We start from the raw sequence: 24,199 nt of genomic DNA, 5'->3' as shown, positions 1-24,199 counted from the left end.
ATTTGGCTGCACAAGGAATTGAAGGTTACGGGCAGATCGCACTTGTTTAGTCTGAGATTTTGTCTCTCCATTTGTTTACACGGTGAAGTAAAACCAGGAAAATGATGGCGTGATTGGACCATTTTGTTTTGGACTTTTTGATGGAATTCATTTTTTGAAGCGGCAATCGTGTCTTTTCTCCTTACTTGTGTCACTCTCCTGTGGGCGAAGAATATCTGCATTTGCGAAGTCTAAATGACATCGGCACCGCTGCAGGTGGGCTGAATGTTACAGAGTTACACAGTTTCACTACAGTTTCTCATTTTTGACCCTCTTTTGTTGCATTTTCCAAGCCATTCACCTTATTTGACTGGAAGTCAATGTGTTCAACTTTAGATGGCAAAACCTGGAGTGAGAATGGCATTTAGATTTACATTTGTCCATTTGTGTTCAATTTTCAACTGCATACTGTACATTTTAGGATTTGAAATGTTTGTTTTAACAACATTATTCTTTGTCCGTGTATTCTAAAATTAGAAGCAAACACTTTAAATTGTCTGCAATTACACCATCAAGGCCACTATGCCAGTGTTAATTTGGTTCAGTTATCAGAATCAGAAATCCCAATAATAATAATAATAATAATAATAATAATAATAATAATAATGAATCTAATGAAAACAATCCCCCAAAACGTCCTCTCAAGCCTTCATGTGAGAATTTGAGAAACTTGGTGTTTTGATGTCTCACCGTATCTTAGGTGTCATCATCTTTGGTGGAAAGCATGAACCCAACCAAGTCAGAGGCTTGTGATGACTTCAGTTTTAGGCATCATCATTGTCTCTCAGCTATCAGGCATTCCTCTATACCAATACTTGCTTGAAAAATATGAAATTTGTCAAAAGGTGCTGAACAACCTGGAAATTGAATTATCATGATGCAAATTGCTCTGTCAGCACCTGTAAGGATTATAGAAGTCTACTTTCTTTTACGTAGGCTTTTTGTTGTTGATGTTATTATTACTATTATTTTTCTGATATCACGTGACTGCAGAAGGCTACCAGTTATGCCAAAGAGATAAATTGTGATACTAAACATGAAAGCAGGAATTAAACGTGTTATATATCTTTCTCTAGTCAAACATTCACTTCTATGCCGCTCATTAACACTTGATGACATCACATTTTTATGCTGATTTCTACTAGAGCAGAGCCAACGCTCTCCCAAAAAAAATATGAGGTCAACTGGCCAATTAGATTGTGTAAACATAAAAATGGTCAAAATTAATTTGCATAAAAAAAACATGTTTTCCCCTTAAAACCTTTCAAATACAATTTCCTCAAGCAAAAGAAGACACTTAAAAGTAAAATTTGTGTATTTTTTTCAAAGGCCTTGGCAACAACATAATTTCTTTTTCTCTTCAGAATATGTTCATGTTTAAAAATCAGCATTCGCGGTATATTCAGTAGCATATTTTTCATACTATAACTCGCCCGAATATAAGTCGCATGAGTCCAAAAATATATCATGAAGATCAAGAAAACAAACAAAAAAATAAATTACAAGTCAGACCCAACCATAAGTCGCAGTACTAGCCAAACTATTATAAAATGTGACTTGTAGTCCGAAAAATATCTTCACTCCATACATATGTATTTGTCTGTTTGTTTTATTTTATTTTTTTTTAACCAATAGCTAGCCCTAATATCTGGAGGCAGCCTCTGCTACTTAGTTCATTCAAACCTGTCTGCACAAAATGCCATTTAAGTATGCTTAAATGCTTCTGTCTGTCTACATACAAAATAGAGACTCGTGTGTGAGGTAGTAATGTTGTTAAATAATTTGAAATAAGATAACGTGCACAATTTTGGTTCTGATAAAGTGCAGTGTCCTGAGGTGTTCAAAGCAAAATTTCACCCGCAAAAAGTTTGCTTTTTGTCTGAAATGAAATCTGTGTCTTAAAATCAAATGATTGAATATCAGGTCAGCTTATACAAGAAGCTGGCGATGAGGTTCGACTGTTACTTGATCATGCAGGTGTGAGCTGAGGGGTTAGAGGCTGCGGACAAACTGCCAGACAGGCAGTCTAATCATGTTGCCACAACATTGTATGAATGTCAGTGCTCTTCAACATGGGGGGAGAGAGCAGGGGGGGTCTTGGCATAATTGGACGATCAATGGGAAAAGCAGTACAAGCACCCTGGCGACATGGGAGAGTGAGCAGTGGACCGACGTACGTTGTGCAACGATGTTCACGTTTGAAGCTTTCCTGATTTCTAAATTGCAAGGGGAAAGATGATTGCGATAAATCAAATTCCTAAAATCGAAGCCAAGTTACGGTCACCAAATTAGTGTCCTCGTTGGATTCAATAATCAACGCTTTGGTTTCATTTTGTGACAAATTTTGATGTTCTTACGGGAACCGCATATATTTGTACAAGGTCCTTATCGCCCTCTGTTTTGAGACGAAGAGCTGCACACAGTAAAGTAGTGTGCGCAAAAGTATAAAAATATTCATATACAGTAGTATGCGTTTCATTCTAAGTCATTATTTACTCCACAAGTGAATAGCTGATCTTGCTGGCGTCGTGCCAAAACCTCCTATGTCACCATTTGGTAAATTGTACATATTTTTCACAAATCTGTACCATTGGTCAGTCCACTTGTGTAACACCAATCTCTGGTGTTAAAATGGCTTGCTCTCTTTGATGATGCCATGTTCATGCTTGCTTTTTGTTCTCCTGAATAGTGACGATTTCCACCTGACGCTGGGGAAACGTTTCTCCCACTCCAGGCCTTGAAGTGCCTCAAAACACATCAACATCACACTCGTGTGCGAGTGCAGGTGTATTGTTGTCCATATTGAAGCATTTCCGTTGCGTGTCTCGCCTCGTGACTCCAATGGTCAGTATATTTAAGTTGAGCCTTCAGTAGCAGTGTTGACAGGTCTAAATGAGATGAAATGTATGAAAGTTCCCATTCTTAGCCTGCGTTTGTGTACGCTTGAAGGCACAAAGGCAGACATGCTCTAATAACCCAGACTGAATTCTAATTACATCCTAGTGTCCCTCGCTCGTCCCAGGATTGACAGCATGACCTCAAACTGCTGGCTCTTCTGATAATGAGAGCCTGTTCGAGTTGTCTGATGGTATAATATGGTCCATGCACCAAAAACCCTCCTACATTGTCTGTCTTATGTCTTTGTGTGAGTTGCGTGCGAGGCACTCGCCCAATGTGGAGTCGGATGGTTTTGTTTCAATGATTGAAGTTTGAGGCAGGAAAAAAAAAGAAGCCGGTACGCCGCCTGAGAGGTGAGAGCTGACCTGTCACTCTGGATTACTTTTGTCTCAGCACGGCTTTGATAAGTGCAGACGGTCCCATATCGCGTTCACAAGCTAGATACTGCGCAGTATATTTCCTTTTTCTGCCTTTGGTCTGCGTTTGGACCGATGGGATGGAGATCATTTCCATGTTTGGCATCAGTCACTTGTGTGCATGTGCTAAGCTTTTGGCTTGAGGCAAAATGCATGTTTAAGTGTTTTGTGTTGCTTGTTTCCATCTGCAGGTTGATTTTATGATTTGCATTCTCAGGGCTGGGACTTTTGGGGGTTTTATTGTTGCACATACGCACTGTATTCTGAACAACAATTTAAACATTGCACTTTTGTTTTTGCTCACATTCCGCGTGATTTGAACTCAAAGATTGAAGATTCTTTCTATTCAGACAAAAAGTCAATTTCTTTTTATTACGGTTCTAAATATGCCTGTGTCTGTGTTCCTGAGCATTTCTCCTTTGCCGAGATAATACAACCACCTCTCAGTTGTGGCGTATCAAAATGCCAATGAGACAAAATGATTTGTGCTCAGCATGACGTGTGCCTTAGCCTGCCCACAATTAAAAGCAACTCTCAAATGTACTATTTTTCTTCCTTCTAAGTCGGGCCAGTCAAGAAATGTTGATGGAAGTGGAAATTTGTTTTACAAAAACCAAAACCATAAATATTAGGGATGCGTTCGGGCATTCACTTGGACACTTGTGCACAACTCTGCCAGTCGGTGCGTTTGAACAGGCATTAATTTCTGAAGACAGCCAACATTCTAAACCAATCACCTGCACTTGCTTGAACTGTTTCCAACTGGACTGCCTGAAAAAAACTGGCACACAGTGTCGCCAGTTGAAAACGCCAAGAGCTTTGAACAACGCCCTCAGTTTCCAAATGGTCGGGAAGCAGTGTGCGCTCTGAACATATTTACGAACGCTCCCTCAAGTCTTCCCGAATAATCCCGTTCCATCATAGTCTCTGGTTCAGGTAAGTCTTTTTAAAATAAAAAGAAAAACCTTTAACGTGGTTATAAAGCGCCCGTTCCGTCAATAGGTGTGAATTGCCTCTCCCCCAAAAGTCAACCACTACTTTACAGATTTCATCTATTGCAGGTAATTTTGGGAACATATCCCCCGCGATAAACAAGGGACCACTGTACATCCAACCAACCTCTCAACAGCAGACCACATGTGAACACACCAGGCCAGGACCTCTAAGATCGTCTGCATCCAGCAACGATCGAGTGGCCAACAGTGGCGCTGGAGCAGGGATGGGCAAACTATGGCCAGGGGGCCACACACGGCCCGTTAGACGTTTTAATCCGGCCCACAGAACTTGAAAAAAATAAAATAAATAAACCTTGTTTTATTTTCTAAATACTGTGGTTTTTCAAAGACATATTGCTGTAATGCTTTTGTTCACTTTCATTTCAAATTAAATCTATTTTTTTTTTCTGATGAGGTGAGGTTACCAAAACACACCATCCATCTTCTCCTGGTCCGGCCCCTCTGTCAAATTTTAGAACCCATTGTGGCCCGCCAATCAAAAAGTTTGCCCACACCGGTGCTGGTGTGATTGCGTAGAGATAGGAAATATGCATAACGAACATAGAGGCATTTAATTGAGTGCATTTTGAATGCACACTGATATTGTGACAACATCCCGAGGCCAATTGTTGTGCACGACCATCAGTGTATGTTGCAGAATGATAATGCACAGTCATATGTTGCAGGTATCTGGACACAAATCCAGAAATCTGTAACTATTCCAGTCTCGCATGGCCAGCATTCTCCCCAGATGTGTCACCCATTAGCCCTATTTGGGATGCTTTGAATCACGTTTAGGACGGCGGTTGCACTTGCTGCCAATATCGAGCAACTTTGCAGGATTGACCCAAGAGGCCACAATCAACAATCTAATTAACTCTTTGCGTAGGACAATCGCATGAAGAAATGGAAGCAAAAACAAGGGCTGTGTTTATGTTTTTGTTCAACATATAATGCCTTGACATTGAGGAGAATTTATGAATGAAGAAAAGCATTTCCATTCATAAAGAGCTGTGTGTTCTCAACAGCATGCACGACTGTCTTTCATACGTGTGCTACATTCTTTGTAGTTTACATTCCCATAGCCAGGTAATGGACTGTGCTAAAAGACACCAAACTGGACTGACGAGGTTGGAGTAGCAGATGCACGCTATGCCCTGTAATTTTTAGTCCTTGCATGCAAACGACAAGTTTTTGGATTTATTCTTATTTTTTTCCAATTATGGAAAAGCTGTTTTCCCAAATGCTTTTTTGGATTGTACATGATTTCTGAATAGCATGACTCAATCTTGGCTGCAGTCGATGCCGCAGACAATTGTTCGATGGTAAAATGAGCTGTCGGCGAGCTATTGTTACATCACAATCATTGCATGCAGCCGCTGTGTCACACAACTATGTTGCATGAGACTTCTCACGAAAGATCATGCGAGGGCGGGGAGAGTATGCAGAGGTAGTGCAATATCCATAAATGATCTCTTAGCGGTAACTATTAAGAGACTGTTGCATCAGATAGCCGTTGAGCTTGAGTGGATATCAAGATTTGGATCCAATTCCCGAAAGAGGCCATCACAGTGTGCAGATTTGAAGGGATAAAATGAGATGTGTGATCAAGTGGCGGAGAACTTTCATGAATGCATGCAATGCAATTAGGCTATTTTTTTGGGGGGGGGAGATATGAGTTCTGTATGGTGGCAGTCAGTGAACAAGTCTTCCAAAAATAAATCAATATAAAGACCTCATGCTGTTTATTGCAACTCCCCGTTGGAATTTACAGTCAAACTACATGATGAGAATTACACGTCCTATATTTAAAACAACCACATACAGTAGATTTACCTCGATTAAGTAATTTTATCTTAATGCCTTGCAAATTGGCATAAACAGGCTAACAAACAGCATCGTTGGAGGGGCTGAAACTGATTGATATCATGGCATTCATTAAATAGGGAACGATTATTTGAGTGTTTTGGGTTACGAGGGTGGTCACTAAATGAAATTTAACTCCGATCCTAGCCACAATAACCAAAACATTCGATGAGCATGGGAAATGTCACATATAGTGGATGAAAATGAGACATTATTGATGAACACTTTGTGAGGTACACTCACCCAATCTAAAAAGCTCCACCACATGTTGACACTGAACCAAAACTGTTATGTCTGTCCATCACTCGGTCGTCATTATTTTAACCACACTTCCATCATCTCTAAATTGCCGTCTGTCCGGACTATTTCAAGACTACAAGGTCTTGTTCATCTTCTTTGACGGTGTATTTACGACATCACACGCATTCACAGATGACATCAATGAGCCATTGACTCATTACGCCAAAACATTTCAACCTCCTCGCTCCTCGATGGAGGTGCGAGCATGCGAAGAGAGCAGCGAGGACCGAGAAACGTGCAATTTGAAGAGTGAGAGAGTATTAATTGTGTGTGAATGGTTTCAATAATAAAAATAATCATCATCAGCAGCAGCAACAGCGGTGTAATAATCATAATCGTCATATAATACATAATATTTTATATATTTAGTAATATTTATGAATTAGGTTTAGCAACAGGTGGATTTTTTTTTATTGTCATGTCGTAGCTATAAATTACAATGCATATTAAAATCCGGCTTATACGTCAAACTTAAAAACCCAAAAAATGAAAATATCTCCAAAAACCGACATGCTAAAAAAAAAAGAAAATCCATTTTTTTAAATCACAATCGAAAATATGTTTCGAATAGAGCCATTCCATTAAAATTTTCTGTTGACCAATTTAATTAATAGCAAGCGTCAATTGCTGAGTGCTGATAAATGTGTTATGATGTGTCAGTAATCTTGTAAGGACAATATCCTCAACTGGAGCGTCCTCCTGTACTACTAATGGAAAATTTGTTAAGCAATTATCACTCAGCAGATAGTGTCATATTCATTGTTAACATCCGTGTACTTTGCTCCTCCCTTTTTGTTTCCCGCTAGACATAGAGACAAGCCATTGTTTTCATTTGTTTACACGTTGCTATATGACATCAATATGTGCGACCTGTCTTCCTGCACTGCTGCTTTAATGCAAGCTGTCACCAAGTGTCATCAGTGGTGTCAGTTAAATATCGTCTGGTAAACTGGATTAGAGCTGAGTTTCATGTGACACAACAGTTTGCAATTAAAGAATTAGAAACTTGGCGAGCAATGTCTTCTGGACTATTAAAGATAAAACGGACGTTTCAGTGACAATAACATTGTCTTACTTGCATAATGGATTTGCATGTGAAAATGACATCAGTACTAAAATTGATAAAAACACATTAGAAGTCAGTCGCCGATGGGGTAGTGGTGCATCCGCCTGACTTGTGCGGGCAGCGTGGGTTCAGTTCCCACTCGGTGACGGTGTCTATATCTGCCCTGTGACTGGCTGGTGACCTTTTGCCCTTAGTCAGCTGCGATAGGCTCCAGCTCCCTCTGGCCACCCTGTACAGGATAAGCGGTGTGGATAACGACATGACATTAGAAAACAACTGTTTTGGAAGTTAGGGGGAAGAAGCTATTGGAATTTTGTGTTAATGTATTTGACAGAGCTGGATGGGGTGGTGACCAGGATGTGGAGGGTCCAAGATCATTTTGACTGCAATTGTCTTGGGTCTAAAGTGGATAGGGGTGATACCTATCATCTTCTTGGTAGTCCGAACTGTCCAATGGAGTTTGTCCTTTATGGCAGCGCCAAACCGGACTGTGATGGAAGAACACAGGCCAGATTCAATGGCTGCTCGATAGAAGTGTCTCAACAGCTCCTGTGGCATGCTGTCCTTACTCAGCAGCTGAAGGAAATACATCTTCTGTTGGGCCTTTTTCAGAATGAAGTTGACGTCGGTCTCCCTCGTCAGGTCCTGAGAGACTGTAATTCCCCGAGACTTGAAGGTCTCGATGGTTGACACAGGGCAGTTGGACAGCGTGAGGGGCAGCTGTGGCAAAGGATGTTTCCTGAAGTCCACAATCATCCCTCCAGTCTTGAGTTTGTTCAGCTCCAGGTTGTTGGTTGTATTAGAGCACCTGTCGCTCCATTTTCATACGTAGACATCACAGATGAGGCCCATGACTGTGGTGTTGTTGGCAAACCTCAGGAATTTAACAGCTGGGTGTATTGAGGTGCGGTTGTTTGTGGAGAGCTAGAAAAGCAGCGAGGAGAAAATGCATTCTTGATGTTGTCTCCCCCAGAATCACCTGCTGTGTCGTGCCTGTCAGGAAGCTGCAGATCTGATCTACTGGCAGATGGCAGAAGAGAGAGACTGGAGCATCCTGGAGGAAAACTGCAGGAGGTCCAACAGGGGTCCCTTGTCATGATCCGCGTCGGGCATGACAGGGTTTTGTTATTGTTTTCGTGTGCATGCGGTTTTGTTATTGTTTTCGTCACCTCCCTGCCATGTGCACTTTGTTTTTGTTTTGATCAGCCGAGTAGGGGCGTTTCCCCTCAGCACCTCGCCCTCACCAGCCACGCACCTGCTCCCCATTAACGATCACACACCTGAGTCCCATCTGCTCCCCTGATTAACAAACTATTTGAACACCTCACCCCGACAGCTCTGGGTCGGAACATTTCTCCTGCTACTCCATACCAGGACTGTCACGGACGCTTCCCGATCTCGTTCTCGTTCTCGTTCTCGTTCTCGTTCTCGTTCTCGTTCTCGTTCTCGTTCTCGTTCTCGTTCTCGTTCTCGTTCTCGTTCTCGTTCTCGTTCTCGTTCTCGTTCTCGTTCTCGTTCTCGTTCTCGTTCTCGTTCTCGTTCTCGTTCACGTTCACGTTCACGTTCATGTACCTCAGTATTTGTTCACTATCGTTGTTCCTCGTCCTTGACCCAGTTTAGTCACGTTTAGTTTGTCTTTGTTATTTTGCACCCTGCCCCGTTTGTTTGTTCACGCCACGTTGTTTGTCCTCGTTTGATTACTTTAATAAATTCCCTTTACTTTACCCTTTGCCCTGCTTCCTCGCACCTTGGGTCCTTCCCCACCTCGCCTACCGGCGAACCTTGACATCCCTATCACTGTTCTAGTTTATCGCAAAGACATTTGAGGCAAACTCTTCCTAAGATCATTCCAGGGCCTTGCTTGCACTGGTGCACAGCCATCGTGGAACAACAAGTTGGACTCAAGGAAAGTTCAAAATGAAAACTAATTTCCCTTACTGATAAGCTCAATAGTGGCCTTTTAATGATAATATATATGACAATGCAATACTAGGATTCTGCAATAATACACAGCAATTATCTAAACACACTGTTCTGCTTCCTAGACAGCGTGACTCATTGACTTAAGTGCAGGAATGCAACTACAGTTTGCGTCACCATTTGCTTTCAACATTTTGGAAAATCATGACTCAGTAATTCCTATGCTTGTATCGATCATTGTTTGAGCCTCATCTCAACTATTATAACATCAGATGGAATAATACTTGTAGCATGCGCAATGTGGTTCACAGTCTCAACACTAATTGGTGTCAACTCATTCTATTGTACTCATCCACTCACCTACAATAAATTCGGTACAAGTTGGTTAATGATATAAAAGAGTCTGCCTCATTTTCCATATTTAAAAGAAATCTGAAGCACATCTACTGGAGAGAGAATGATTTTGCGACCTCATTTCTTAAAAGGTTATGATACAATTTCAAGCCCAGTTTACTCATCACCAGGTTTTTTTAGTGATAGGAAATGACCCCAAATTATTCATAGCTCAGTATTTGTTCCCTCAGGTTACATCTTAGAGCTCTAGCAAGAGTAGGTACAAGTAACAGCAGATGTTGAAGCAAGCTGAATGTTGTACTTATTGGCGGACCAGAAGCATGCGCCAAAAGGAATGTTAATACTGAATGTCAAAAACCGTATTAACACTCACATGAAATATGAAAACTGTAGAAATTCAAAAAGCTCTCTGCAAGTTAAATGCTCAAGCTAAATTGTCTGGATGTTTTTTCTCAAAAGTTACGCAAGAGCAGTAAAACTACCAAAGTATGAACTTCCACAAGTGTCTTTGATACATTTTGCCTGAGGTTGCTCTAGTTTTGTAAATACATAGCAAACTTCATAATTTGAAATTGCTTTTAAATAAGTACACAATTTTGTTTTGTTTCAAATGAAAGAGAAGAGAGGCCTTCTGTAGGTGTGATTGTGAAACTTTGACTGAGGCTGCGTGGTGGGTGATCTCACAGTGAAGCAACAGAAATAAGCAATAAAGACGCATTACATCCATATGGAGTCATGCCTTCCGTGCGTCAATGCCAGACCTTCCACCTGGACGTCTTTTTCAAAGTTTAGCAACTGACATTGAGCATGTCATGTCATCGCCACCCGTCCTTGACGAAGGGAAAAGCACTTCACATGGAAATTGTCAGCACCTGCGGCTGTCAGCCAAACAGCTAAAGGCCATCTGTTCGCCCCAGTGCTAACGTCACTGCATCGTACATCCTGGGCCAATCACATGGCTAAAAAAAAAAAAAATGAAGTCCTGACTCCCGCTGATTTCTCAGCTTTGGGCCTAAACCCTCTGAAGTGAGTCAAACAGGCAAACAGTCTGGTGGAAGAAAGACTGTCATGCAAAATCATGATCTAAGAAGAGAAAATTGATGATAATTAATTACATCCATGTTTTGCCCCTTTAAATATTTTAAATATTTGAAAGTTGTATCTCAAATTACAATACCGCCACATTAAGGTGGGCATGGATGAATAACTTGGTGCATTTTGGTGTATTTCATAATGCCAGCCATTTTCAACAAGAGAAAATCTTCAAAGGTTTGAGCAGTCCTGTGTATCACACGTGATGTCTGGATCATCTCACCTTTCAAACTATCCTTTCAAGACTTAAGCTTGTATAATGCAACGGTGTCAGAGTTTCCACACGGAAGTGATAGTATTACAGTAAATGCGCAACAAAAGAAAGACACATCATTAGATTAACCACCTCTGAAAAGAAAGTCTTCCAGGAAATGTTTTTGTCTTCTTCATTCATTGTAAAGCAGTTATGACACTGCGTATCCGAGGATACTGTATAACCTAAAATAAATCATATCCTAGCCAAATTTTCAACACGAAGGACGAAAAGTGATGTGAATGGTAATAGAGACACTCCCTCGCAAAATATTAAGACAAAGAGGCCAAATACTTATTTTTTGGCACCAACTGTAAGCATTGTGATTTGACGCCAGAAGAAAACAAGCCATTAAATATTTATTTCCAAGTATATATGTCTGGGTAGGACACAAAACTTATTTTTAGCATCATTTCACCTAAACACAGCATTTACATCAACATCCACTCGTCACCGAAGGTACAGCATGAGTTCAGTTCCCAGTTAACGACGACGTGAATGTGAGTGTGAATAATTGCCCATCTCTCGAAGTGCCCTGTGATTGTAGTCGCCCAAAGTCATTTGTGATAGGCTGCAGCTCCCCTGCAGAAAAGAAAGACCCAAAAATAAATGTTGTTGTCACATCAGCGCAGGTTGTAAACGAATGAAGGTCGCGAACCTGAAGAAAATTACAAATATTAAAACGTTCAGATAAGTATTGCCGTATCATGTGCTCGATTTTCGTAGAACACATACTTGTGCTCTGGCGGTATCTTCATTTTGGACTTGATTTGATTTACACGCCCCCGGCATACCTGATAATTTGGTGCCATTCGGTTATTCAGAGAGCTCTAAAAAGGCATGCCGCCATCAGGCAGCACAAGGAAAGGAGACGGTTCTCGTGTGAGGTGCGGATTGATTTATGAAGGTTGTGTACAGAAATTAGCAGAGGGAAAGTGTGCGCTGCCTCTTTGAGCAAATTCTCTCTCAGTGTGGGTCAAGGGCGTCAGTGTGTATTTCCAAACGCTAGAATCCTGCTTCACATTGTAGCCAAAAGTAGAATCCTGGTCAATTATTGCACCTTTTGCTGCTGTGAATAGAAAATCCTTTTTATGGCCATAAACTAGCAGCTGCAGCTGACCTAATCACACTTAAGTTGCCATGACGACAACTTCATCTTTGTCTGCTGTTTGTTGTTTCTTCATCTTCTTCCGTTTGGCGGTTGGCGTATATACTTTTGGTGCATTACCACTTTTTACGCGGCCTGCTATAAAGAAGGTGGCCACTGGCGGTAATGCATGGCTAATTCGACTTCTTCCATTTTCCGTCAACTGTCGGTTAGCAAATACTTTGGATGGAAATTTGGATGCAATGCGCAGGAAGTCAACCCAGACTTATTAAAACGTCTTCCCGTAGCTTTGTGCATGAAGTCATGAACAAAATAATGCTTAATGAAGTAATAAAAATAATTAAACAACTTTAGGCCACACCTTACCTGAATGTGTTCTTTTTATTTTCAGATTAAGCTGCCAAATGCGCTTGGTTTTTAGGTTGGGAGAAGACACTGCAAATTCACATCACAATGCTTAATACTTAATACTAGTTGATAGTTCTTGCTTCATGTTCCTCCATATTGGCTGCTGTTCCTGTTTGTAAGGAAGAAAACTTTATTAATCCTCAAACTCTCAATCAATTTATCCAAATGCATTCCATCTCTCTCGCTTGATTTACATCTTGACGTCACCATCCAGAGTTTGGGAAAATATTAGCAGTCTATTTTAAAGAAGTGAGGAGAAGAAAGTGGATAGAGTATCTGTTTTTATATATGGGGTTTAAAAGTTAAAAGGTGTCCAAAAATAGAGACTCATGTGAAATACTGATGCTTGACATATCTAGTAAGGTAAAATTGTAGGATTGTAAAAGAAGCATTTTTTTGCTTGCCCCCCCTGAAGCGACATATGAGTTACAACTCGGCTTGTGGGGCAGACAAGATTGTACAATATCCAATTTTTCCTAAATATGAACTTCAAAATAGTTCATCTCACTAACCTCAGCACTCAGCCAACCCCGAACAGCTACCCCCACACTCCCTGGTGCTGGTTCAATGGCCGGTCAGGAGAATTCCGGTGTATCAGAAGGGGAAAAAAAAATCTGCTTTTTTTAGACCCTTGGAAATTGAGGGCCTATCTTTTCACATTCTAATATTCGGAACATTCTAACAGAACTTAAGAAGAATGACCGCTAATATTGCTCAGGTCAAAAACCAAGCGGTGTCATTTTATGCGGTACAACATAAACATGAAGGAAAACCCTTGCACGAATCTTACATAAGCGTCTCGCTGATGGAAAGCGTTTTGTAACCACCGAAAGAGGCACCATCCTGCACTTGATCATGTCTTTTTGTTTGTGTATCCGTGCCGCTTGCCATTCTCCCTGTTACCCAGACTCGTGTCATTAAATACATCAGCATTTTCTGTTACGGCTCAAATTCATACATTCCCGTCCTTGATATAATCTCCAATGTGTGTGTGCGTGCGTGTGTGCGTGCGTAAGTCTCCGTAAGAGGCAAAGCTCGATGGAAGCAGCGTGACAAAGACAGCACAGCTGAATTCTCTTTCCATTCCAGGTGGAGTTTATCTTTGAAACTTATTTATAGCCACAACAGACAGAGATGAGCCAGTGATTACCTACCAGGGAGAGATCATGACTGGTACCGGCCACAAGAAATTATCAAATTTCATTTAAGTAATGAGAAAATTATTATTTTTACATTTATTGAATTTTCATCTATCTATGCCAGAGACGTGTATTGAAAGGCCGAACAATTCAATGATATGCTCTCTCCATTTGAAGACATAAGGTACAATAAAACTGATTTTTTCTTTTGTGACGTGCACATTTTTTTTTAGTGTTGAGATTTTCTCATGAAAAATGAGTATTGGCTCATTAAAATTAAAAGAATCACATAGTCGAGAATAAATCAAATGTTTTTTTTTCACAAAGTGACCTTCACTCTTCAGCAACTAAAACGCTCTAGTGGCTGTGTTCTGCTCAGAAGTCCTTCAAGATCCTTCCGCTGATAAAATAAAGACTCACCTGTTTTAGTGACTTAGACTGACAGCCAGAATTAGCTATGACCCTCCCTGTGTATGCTCACAAATACAACACCCATAAAGGTTCCCCTAATTACAAATGAAGGAGGTCATTACAACATGTTTATTAGGCATTAGAAATAAGGAGCAGCGCTTTTTACAATTAGATTTATGCGGGTGATTCATGGCTGCCTGAAAAATGATGTATGACTGTGTTGCCACCCACAAAGATAAAAGTGGAATTGTTCAGTGTGTGTGTGTGTGTGTGTGTGTGTGTGGCTAGCGCATCTGCCGAATAGTCAAGGATCTTTGAATGTGCTGTGTGATGAGTGATTGATGGTGATCCAACCAGTGTGTACCCCACCTTCTGCTCAAAGTCAGCTCAGATAAGCTTCGGTTCTTCCATGACCTGCTTTGCCTAATTTCAAAGGGGGGTAATTCAGCTGGCCTTTTCAGTTCTCTCTCCTTGCATGCGATTAAGTTTCACTTCCTTTTTAAGATTACATATGTATTTTTTTTTTCTTTAGAAGAGTTTCGAGTTGCAACACGCCTGCCCCTTAAGTAAGCTTAGTTCTCACCTCGCGTGCAAAAGCTAGGCGTTGTTTGTTCTGATAGATAGTAGAAAGTCACGTCTCACACTATTTCTAGGCTTTTATCTTATCAGTGGTATTTTCTCAAAGGACAAATGAAGCACTCACGTGAGAACCTGAGCTACAGTCAAACGGATGATCTCAGGTAATGTGAGCAGAGCTTGTTGTTTGTTCTGATTGGGTTTGGGAGAAAAATAAGGCCTGCACGTAGTTGCGTGTGAACCGCTGGCTAGTTGCCAGTGGAGAGAATCAATTGGTTGCATAAGAACTAAAGTATGTTTTGATTTTGCTCGACCATATGTCGACGATTAACAGACACCTTGTATGTTTATGAACATTAATTCAAGACTTAATACTTTCATTTTGTCACTTTAGTTGTTCACAAAATAATATGTAAACAATGAAGTCCGGTTTTTTTTTCTAATTAAACATGCAATTATACATGCAATGTGCTGTGCTTGTCCATCAAAATGCTTACTGGGAAAATGTCAAGATGTGCATGTGAGCAAAAAATGCTGACTACTAAATTCTAAAACATATTCTCTTTTCATTAACATATTTTGACCAAATAATTCCATTGATGTGTGTTCATAATGTTGATGATGTATGTATAATCTACAATTCAGGAAATATTTAAATAAAGAGAAAAAATGAAAGGTGTTCCCAATTTTTTGACTGTTACTGTGAATCCAAGTATATAACACTAGATGAACCAATGTCCTGATTTCAAAATGATGGTGGGATATCAGGATTTAACCTTGGATAATTGCCATTTTGGTTTATTAACGCCCTCAAGGGGATGGAAATTGAAAGTGCGTCTTTATTGGCATAAAAACTACAATTCCCAGAAAGAATAGCGACCATCTGGTCGCAGTTATTTCCGCATTTTCCCGAGCTGCTTTCGTCCTCCCAGTGTAGCAATGGACGGTAACACGATAAAGGCTATATTATTTGACTTGGATAACACGCTCATCGAAACATATCGGGCGGGTCAACTTGCAATACAAAAGGTGGGATTCTCTTACTTAAAGTGTATTTTTATTTTTTATTACCAAGTTAACCTGTGTTTTGGAATGGTTGGGCGGCGTTCATAATCACTGGGAAAATCAACAACCACACCTTTGCGGCCAAATAATTTAATTTTCCGACTGCTCTTAACTTTGTTCCCAATAATTAAGATGACCTTTATCATTCTTGTTCAGACTGGCTGTCATTCAATTTAAGTGTACCCGTTCTACTGCATTTTTATATGACTAACCATTAATTTGTCAGATTTGCATCTTTTTTCTGTAACTTTTTAAAACTTCACGTCATTGGGCTTCTGTGGACTAATAATTCGTCTCGCCTCAGTTATATATGAAAGTCTAATGATTGATTTGTATTTTTAGCTTACTGTATTAGTTTTGACATAGCCTTGCTGAAGCTCTGGCGAGACCTGAGCTTTCTGAGCAAATAATTGAAAAAATACATTTTAGTTGTTGTTTTTAAATGCAGTATATAACATTTAGTACTCAGAACACACCATTTATGAAAATTTCTGTGGTTCATGGTGTACTTCAAATGCTGTGTGTGACTATTACAGGCTTATGAACTTTTGAAGACCTCCCTGCCTATTGACGATGACACCATCAACAACATTTGCGACAAGTTCCAGCAGAAACTTATGCATGAGAAGTTTGACCCTGCTAATGGCAGATCCTTAGATGATGTTAGAGTGGGTCATTGGGAAGACAGCATAAAGGAAAGTGTGGGCAGCTGTTCAATCCCCTCCCTGGCAGCTCAGTGCTACTACCTGTGGAAAAATAGTCGACTGGAGCTGCTATGTCTGTCCCCTGAGATAACCAGTCTTCTGAAACAACTTCGGATGAAATACAAACTGCTTCTCCTTACCAACGGGAATTCCCAAACACAAAGGGAGAAAGTGGAGGCAGTTGGTTGTGAAGGCTTTTTTGATAGCATTGTAATTGGGGGAGATTATGCCGAGCAAAAACCTTACCCCTCCATCTTCAGACTGTGTTTTGACCTGCTGCAGGTGGAGCCCCAGGACTGCATCATGGTTGGGGATACACTGGACACTGACATCCAAGGAGGGTTCAATGCACAAGTACGTGCTACGGTTTGGATTAACAATACAGGTGGCAGTGTGCCTGTTGGTTCAGTGACACCCGACTATACAATTTCCACTGTATTGGACCTGGAACGCATTTTGTCACAACTAAATTAGGAGCAACTAAAATTTCTGAATAAAATGCATACCTACCACTATAAATGTCATCAATGTGTCTTTTAAATGCCTCTTTTAATATTAACAACACTAATGATTTGTCAATCTATTCCTGTATTTTTAAAAATGACTACATACACACATCTCACTTGGAAGCGACATCATGGATTATGATGTCATATCCATGATCACATGGTATGACATCATAGAGTGGTTATGGTGCTGAGTGTCTTCTTTACGCAAGTAAACAGTCCCAAAGATGTTTTTTATTCAGATTTATTTTTTTAAATGTAATATAGAAATAATAAGATGGCAATGGGCGTAAACTCAAATATTCAACACTCATCAACTGAAACTGGTAGGTGATTCTACTTGGAGGATCCAGTTTCAGCAAGTGATCACCGTTGACCTTTGCATGCTTGCTTTGATTGCTAAGTCTATTACCATTTGCAGATCAGAAGAAAAAAACGAAATCATTTGAAAAGCTACAATCCAACGTCCTGAGTAGTCAAACAAGTACCTACCTGGTTAAGGACTTAATTGGCGAAGGAAGCTTTGGTAAAGTTGCCCATTGTGTAAACTTGGGCACGTCGCAGACCGTAGCCCTCAAAGTCCTTAAAACCAAGTCAAATGTGATATCCAAAATGGAGGTATAATATCCCACATCTATATGGAGCTATTACCTAATGAAGTGCATGGATGTGACTCATTTTGTTCTTTTCTCCATAGATCAAAATGCTTGAGATTGTGAGTGTTTTGGATCCGGTAAAAAAGAGCATTGTAAAATTTATTGAAAACTTTGAGCATGAAGGCTATACATGTTTGGCTTTTGAAATGCTAGACATGAGCCTTTTCGATTTTGTTGTCAAGAAACGGAAGAAGCCATTGTCTGTCAGTGAGATACGGCCGATTGCGCATCAGGTAAAACATTTAGTCATTACAGAGATGTGTTTAACATTATGTTTCTTAAAATTCTTGTATATTTGCACAGAATTAAAATAACCCGTTTTAACTTATAACATGTCCAAGGATTGCGCATGAGTTTTTCATCCCCTTACCATGCAGTTGCTTACGGCCTTCGAGGCTCTGAAAGGTATCCGAATCATTCACGCAGACCTGAAGCCTGATAACATCATGCTGGTGAACCATTCATGTGAGCCATTCAGGGTCAAATTGATAGATTTCGGCTGTTCCCTCCAGACGTCTGCAGTGACCCTTGGAATGACCATTCAGCCTATGGGCTACCGGTAAGGGTCATTCCTCTTTAAAGTATGTTACCTAAATTGACCGCATTCCTACTTGATTGAATCGTATGATACTAACTAAGAAAAAAACAACCAAATGGACCTGTTTAAGAACTTGGAAAAGTGGTCTTGGGCAGGTTCATTTAGTTCTAAACAAATAGGGTCTTTTAAAGAATGAGGAGTCCAAATATGAAAAATTAAAGAAAAAAAGAATTGACCTTAACCACAGAACACTCAGATAACCAAATCCATCAATGCGGTTAGCATCTATTCACTGTGTCAAGGTGAGTAATGTGCTTGGGATGTCACCTTCAAGTGCACTTGGCCGTTTGCCGTGGTCAGGTCTGTTCATCTATCAATTTTTCTGCCAGTCGCATGTGAGCTGTAGTCTGAGCAAGAAGCGGCATACACCCTAGATTGGTCGCCCATTATCACGGTTGCCCTCAGGGAGCCATGTTGCATTTACAGTAGTAACAGTGTTTTACCCATGAATCCATACATGCATGGATTCCTGTTTTTATTCTTGCTCCCCACCACTGACCAATGGGAGAAGCAGACGAATGTCAATGTAATGTAATTTGTTTTGGCTGGCACAGATTTATTATTTACTGTGTCATATCAACTTCAGGGGGGTTCAACTTTAGAGGTTTCACTGGATATATGTGTTAACCATTTGCTGAAAATAATATTCAGATGTACTTCTTGTTTCTGCTGGTCCTAAAAACAGGGCACCCGAGGTCACCCTTGGCCTTCCAATCTCCGAGCAAGTGGACATGTGGGGGCTTGGCTGTGCTCTCACTTTTTTGCATATTGGCCAGCACCTTTTTGCAACAAATTGCGAGTACCAGATGGTAAACAAGACAGAGTATTTCAGTTGTTATTCCTGACATTCTGTAAAACTATCAAGTTAAAGAGTGGCCGATGACATTGAACATGTTTTGTCTCCCAAGATGAGAACAATTGTACAAATACGAGGACAGCCAGCCGACTCACTCCTCCTAGCAGGCAAATACAGCCAGAAGTATTTCACCCACTTAAACTTTGAACAGTGGAAGCTAAAGGTACTAATGCAGAACATACTTAATTTTAAAAAATCAATTTGAATATATATTTTTTTCTGTTGTTTTTCTAGACACCAAATGAATATAAGCTTACGAACGGAGAAGAGACTAAAACATGGAAGATAAGGCTAAAATCTCTGGATGCCCTTAGAACAGTAAGTGCTCCTTTAATAAAAAAAAAAAAAAAAAAAGAACAAATGCATGGCTATTCAAATTCCAAAATGCTTTGAATCCATCTTGATAATGATTATTATTCACGATAAGAAAACTGTGACGAGCATGTTTGATAATTTTAGCCCATTCAAACAACCCGTTCCTTCAGTGTGAATATGTTCAATAAAACCTGACAGAGTCCTTACAAAGTAGAATGACATGGCAAGGTCCATTTTGATCGTTCAGTTGCTCTCGTTTTAGAAAAGAGCTCTTCATACTGTAGTCCATAACTGGATCGGCCATCTTTGTTTGACACTCAGCAGAAACAAGAGGATACAAAAGAGGTGTTCAGCGAATTTGAAGATCAGAATGAATTTGTTAGCTTTCTAAAAAGTCTTCTAAACATTCAAGCTGAAAGAAGAATTGCTCCGGCCGAGGCTCTCAAACATCGCTACGTGTCTATGGCTCATCTGGTCCATGAGAGTCACACCAGCTCATAGTAAGTCAATTCCAAGGCCAGAGCAAGCTGTGGCACTTATAAGTACAGTGGAACCTGTAAGATCAAACACCGAACTGTGTGCGTGTTCATCTTTTTCTCATTGTGATGATCGGTCATCACGAACTGGTCCTCTTCAAATGTGTTGCAGTTTTCATTATGATGGAGTGTGGATAATGGATGGATGGATGGCAAAATGAATCTATATATGTCTTTGACGAACCACAGTATTTAGAAAATAAAACATGAACAAAGTTTATTCATTTAATTTTTTTCAAGTTCGGCGGGCCGGATTAAAACGTTTAACGGGCCGCATGTGGCCCCCGGGCCGTAGTTTGCCCACGCTTGCTCTAGATGGTGCTCTTGATTTAAACATGATGGCTAGTACAATGGAAACGTATTACATTTCCACTGCATCTAGCAGAGTCAAGAAATGTCATAAGTGCTTCATGAAGCTTCATTTGTCCTTCGCTACTGTGAGGCACCCTAAATCCCAACAGAAATGCACCCTAAATGCATTGTCGTGTCATGAAATGTCACACAATGTTTTAGCAACTACTTTCTCACCAGTCCAAAAAAAATCAAAAGGTTGGATTTTGGCCTGATATCTGATGACTAATGCACAGTATGTTTTTTCTAAAGTAGCTATTAACTGAACTCGCAACTCGACTTTATTTATAGAAAATTTTAACCCACACAGCTTTTGCACATATGCTCGACTAAAAAAACAAATCACAAATGAAATATATTAAGAGCAATCACAAGTCAGTCATTGTGTAGTGGTGCATTTGGTTGGCTTTGGTACTGGTAGAGTGAATTTAGTTCCCACCGGTGATGGTGTGAATGTGAGTGCGAATGGTTATCTGTCTCTCCGCATGCCGTGCGATTGTCTAGCAGCATATTTTTCCAATTAAAGCACACAAGGAAGAAGAGCAACTTTGAAGAAAATGTTTGAATAAATAGAGAGTTCTAAGGCAGGTCCGAAGGCAATTACCCCTGTCGCGACACCTCTGACTATAATGTTCATTGTTTTGTCGTTAAAGTATTTTGTTTGTTTCCAGGCTGCGTTAATGATTGGTTGCTTTCTTCCAGTGTGGACAACGCTTTTGATCAGATGCTGGTGTGCCCTATTGAAGGATTTGAAGAGGAGCTCATTTCAGACAGCGAGGATGAGGACAGGCCTTCATACAACATCATTTTACACTCGTCATGCTCCTCTGATGGAGCAGCAGACACGGAACATTGGCGCCTTAGTGACTCATCGAACAAAACATCAACAGATGATGGACAAACTGAGCAGGATGCAGTGGAGTCAGTACACGCTGATAGACAAACTGACCAGGATGTACTTGAGTCAGTAAAGGAGAAGCACAGTGTTACAAACATTCCAGTCTTTGTGTGCAGTGGTTGTGGAATCCTGTTTAGAAAGTAAATACCAACAACCGATTCAAGAAGAAGAAAGTGTTTACTTGGGTCTCTGAAGCACACACGGTACAGACTAAAACAAGTGCTTCATGATTTCCGCCACTGAAGAAATTGCCACTGCCAACATTTTTAGTGGCTTGTACTGATTTGTTTTTTTTTGTTTGTTTGTTTTCTTTGCTTAAAAATTGCCAGGGCCTTAATGAGGAGAGACAACTGTATAGATAAAATTATTTTTTCTATTTTCAGTCACCTTAAAGCCTGACAAAGCATTGTTGACTTTCGGAACACATGGGGTATCATTTGTACCCCTAAATGTGAAAACGCATCCACTAATGCAGACTATACTACAGAATACTGTCGGTGTCAAACTCAAGGTGCTCAGGTCTGGCCCGACATGTCATTATGAGGCCTGCCAAAGATTGCCCACTATTTTTCCTTGACCTTGGTTTGAAATTATCAATCCATCCATCCATTATCTGTGAGGTATCCCATACTCGAACCATCCATGTAGTCCTTAAAAAGTTTATTATAATGATTTTACTTTCACTCTAAATTCTCACAGGAAGTCTTCAAATAAATCATTTGTTATTAGAAAGTCATAGCTAGGATATCTAGCTCTTCTAAAGGTATTTAAGAGTTTATTGACTCATTAATCAAACGTACTTCACTAGATGTCGCAATGTTCACTAAATAACAAAGTCCCCCTGGTGACGTCACATGAAGTTTAACACAAAACCACCACCAGTGCATGTGTTTCTCGCCGGGTTCGGTGGCGCGTGCCTGTAATCCAAGCTACCGGGAGGCTGAGGCTGTGGGATCGTTTGAGTTCAGGGGTTCTGAGCTGCAGCGGGCTATGTGGAGCGGGTGTCCGCGCTAAATTCGGTATCGATATGGTTCTCCCGTGGGAGCTCGGGACCACCAGGTCGTCTACGGAGGGGTGCACCGGCCCAGGTCGGCAACGGAGCAGGTCAAAGCCCCCGTACCGCCCAGTAGCGGGATCGCGCCTGTGAATAGACACTGCAGTTCAGCCTGAGCAATACAACAAGACGCAGTCTTTTATACTTTATTTTCCTGTTCTGGACTATGATTATAAAAAAGGACACTACATGTTGCTAATAATTTTTATGTGCACAAATCTTTATTTTTCATTAAATTAATTAGGCCTATATATATATATATATATATATATATATATATATATATATTTCTCCAAATGTCGCCGCTATGCATTTTTTATGAACAATGTACATTCTAAATGTTGAGTTTTTCCATTATAATAGTAAGCAACTATTTTTTTTTATATTTCATAAAAAGATTTTTTTCTTAAATGTTGCTGCATTGTAAAAAAAAAAAAAAAAAAAAAGCGCTTTCAATTAATGGCAAAACCAAGTTGTTTTTTAATTTTTTTTACACCAACCATCGTTTTCGGTTTATGTAACTAAAGTAACCTGAAATTTAATTAAGCTGCTGTTAAAATCAAGTTCTCAATAAATGTGCAAAATTACGTTTGAAGCAAATAATCGGTAGTTACTTGGTGACTTTTTCAATGAAAATGCTTGCCACAACGGTGTACCCCGCAGCTTCAGTGACGTCACAATATGGAAAGTCAAAACCACCACAAGTGCATCGGTTTCTCACCGGGTCCGGTGGCGCGTACCTGTAATCCAAGCTACCCGGAGGCTGTCATTGTAATACAGTAACTGTAAAAGAATGTTGCTCAATACCATCTATGTAACACTAGAGTATGGTTTAAATGTTAGTTTGGAAAAATCATATTTTATTTTATTGATCACAAAAGCCATTCAGTAACAAAGAGAAGCGCCTGCTGTAGAAATGTGACTTTCCAGTAGAATTAGGTAGTTTTCATACAATTTTTTAAAAAAGAAAAATTTTTCGCATTTAAACTGAAATATACTTTTCAAGTTTTTCATGAAAGGTTTCACGTTTTTACACAAGTTCAACGTTTTTAGTTGATAGGTGTTATCTGTTCCTGCTAAATTTAGGGTTGCTGATTTTTTTCCTAGTGTGGCGCCAATACGCTTCTGTACATTTGGCCTCAACCGGTTTGTTGTAAAAGTTCTTGGTAAATTTCGAGCATGTAAAGTACGGATTATTGTGATCGTAGTGCTCACGTTCCATACAAGGCCGCCAGAGGGCACTTTGCTTCCTGGTAACTCCACTCCAGTCAAAATCACCACCAGTGCATGTGTTTCTCGCCGGGTGCGGTGGCGCGTGCCTGTAATCCAAGATACCGGGAGGCTGAGGCTGTGGGATCGTTTGAGTTCAGGGGTTCTGAGCTACAGCGGACTATGTCGAGCGGGTGTCCACGCTAAGTCCGGTATCGATATGGTGCTCCCGGGGGAGCTCGGGACCACCAGGTCGTCTGAGGAGGGGTGCACCGGCCCAGGTCGGCAACGGAGCAGGTCAAAGCCCCCGTACCGCTCAGTAGCGGGATCGCACCCGTGAATAGACACTGCAGTTCAGCCTGAGCAATACCGCAAGACGCAGTCTTTTATACTTTATTTTCCTGTTCTGGACTATGATTATAAAAGAGGACACTTCATGTTGCTAATTATTTTTATGTGCACAAATCTTTATTTTTTATTAAATTAATTAGGCCTATATATATATATATATATATATTTCTCCAAATGTCATCGCTACGCATTTTTTATGAACAATGTACATTCTAAATGTTGAGTTTTTCCATTATAATAGTAAGCAACTATTTTTTTT

At 40.3% G+C, this 24,199-nt stretch overlaps 2 protein-coding genes and 2 non-coding genes across 5 annotated transcripts; all 4 read left to right on the top strand.

The window, feature by feature from the left end:
• The first annotated feature begins 19 nt into the window (after positions 1–19).
• Positions 20–22,667, top strand: LOC148330397 (homeodomain-interacting protein kinase 1-like). Of its 2 annotated transcripts, none has more exons than XM_088305584.1 (8): positions 20–255; positions 17,814–18,005; positions 18,150–18,331; positions 19,056–19,179; positions 19,279–19,389; positions 19,461–19,544; positions 19,866–20,041; positions 21,131–22,667. In XM_088305584.1, the coding sequence occupies exons 1-8, from the start codon at positions 235–237 to the stop codon at positions 21,468–21,470; spliced, it is 1,230 nt and encodes a 409-aa protein (XP_088161710.1). In that variant the 5' UTR covers positions 20–234; the 3' UTR covers positions 21,471–22,667. The 2 variants fall into 2 exon arrangements, with proteins under 2 accessions (XP_088161710.1, XP_088161709.1); XM_088305583.1 differs by having other exon boundaries at positions 19,863–20,041.
• Positions 15,651–17,129, top strand: nanp (N-acetylneuraminic acid phosphatase). The gene is made up of 2 exons (XM_088305585.1): positions 15,651–15,870; positions 16,443–17,129. The coding sequence occupies exons 1-2, from the start codon at positions 15,781–15,783 to the stop codon at positions 17,082–17,084; spliced, it is 732 nt and encodes a 243-aa protein (XP_088161711.1). The 5' UTR covers positions 15,651–15,780; the 3' UTR covers positions 17,085–17,129.
• LOC148330398 (signal recognition particle RNA) lies at positions 22,223–22,521 on the top strand. The gene has a single exon (XR_015845518.1).
• Positions 22,668–23,678: 1,011 nt separating the features above from the next.
• On the top strand, positions 23,679–23,977 carry LOC148330396 (signal recognition particle RNA). The gene has a single exon (XR_015845514.1).
• The last annotated feature ends 222 nt before the right edge of the window (positions 23,978–24,199 follow it).

The sequence above is a fragment of the Idiotropiscis lumnitzeri genome, chromosome 9, assembly GCF_059441095.1.
Source record: "Idiotropiscis lumnitzeri isolate Australia: NSW breed Sydney's pygmy pipehorse chromosome 9, RoL_Ilum_1.0, whole genome shotgun sequence".
NCBI classification, from domain to species: domain Eukaryota; kingdom Metazoa; phylum Chordata; class Actinopteri; order Syngnathiformes; family Syngnathidae; genus Idiotropiscis; species Idiotropiscis lumnitzeri.
Note: the sequence above shows the minus strand (reverse complement) of the source record. Positions and strands in the feature narration are given on the sequence as shown.

Coding starts and splice junctions, on each gene's coding strand:
- nanp (XM_088305585.1), top strand. CDS start 15,781: ATGGACGGTAACACGATAAAGGCTATATTATTTGACTTGGATAACACG. Junction 15,871..16,442: donor GTCAACTTGCAATACAAAAG/GTGGGATTCTCT, acceptor TGACTATTACAG/GCTTATGAACTTTTGAAGAC.
- LOC148330397 (XM_088305583.1), top strand. CDS start 235: ATGACATCGGCACCGCTGCAG. Junction 19,390..19,460: donor TTGAACAGTGGAAGCTAAAG/GTACTAATGCAG, acceptor TTGTTTTTCTAG/ACACCAAATGAATATAAGCT. Junction 20,042..21,130: donor GAGAGTCACACCAGCTCATA/GTAAGTCAATTC, acceptor GCTTTCTTCCAG/TGTGGACAACGCTTTTGATC.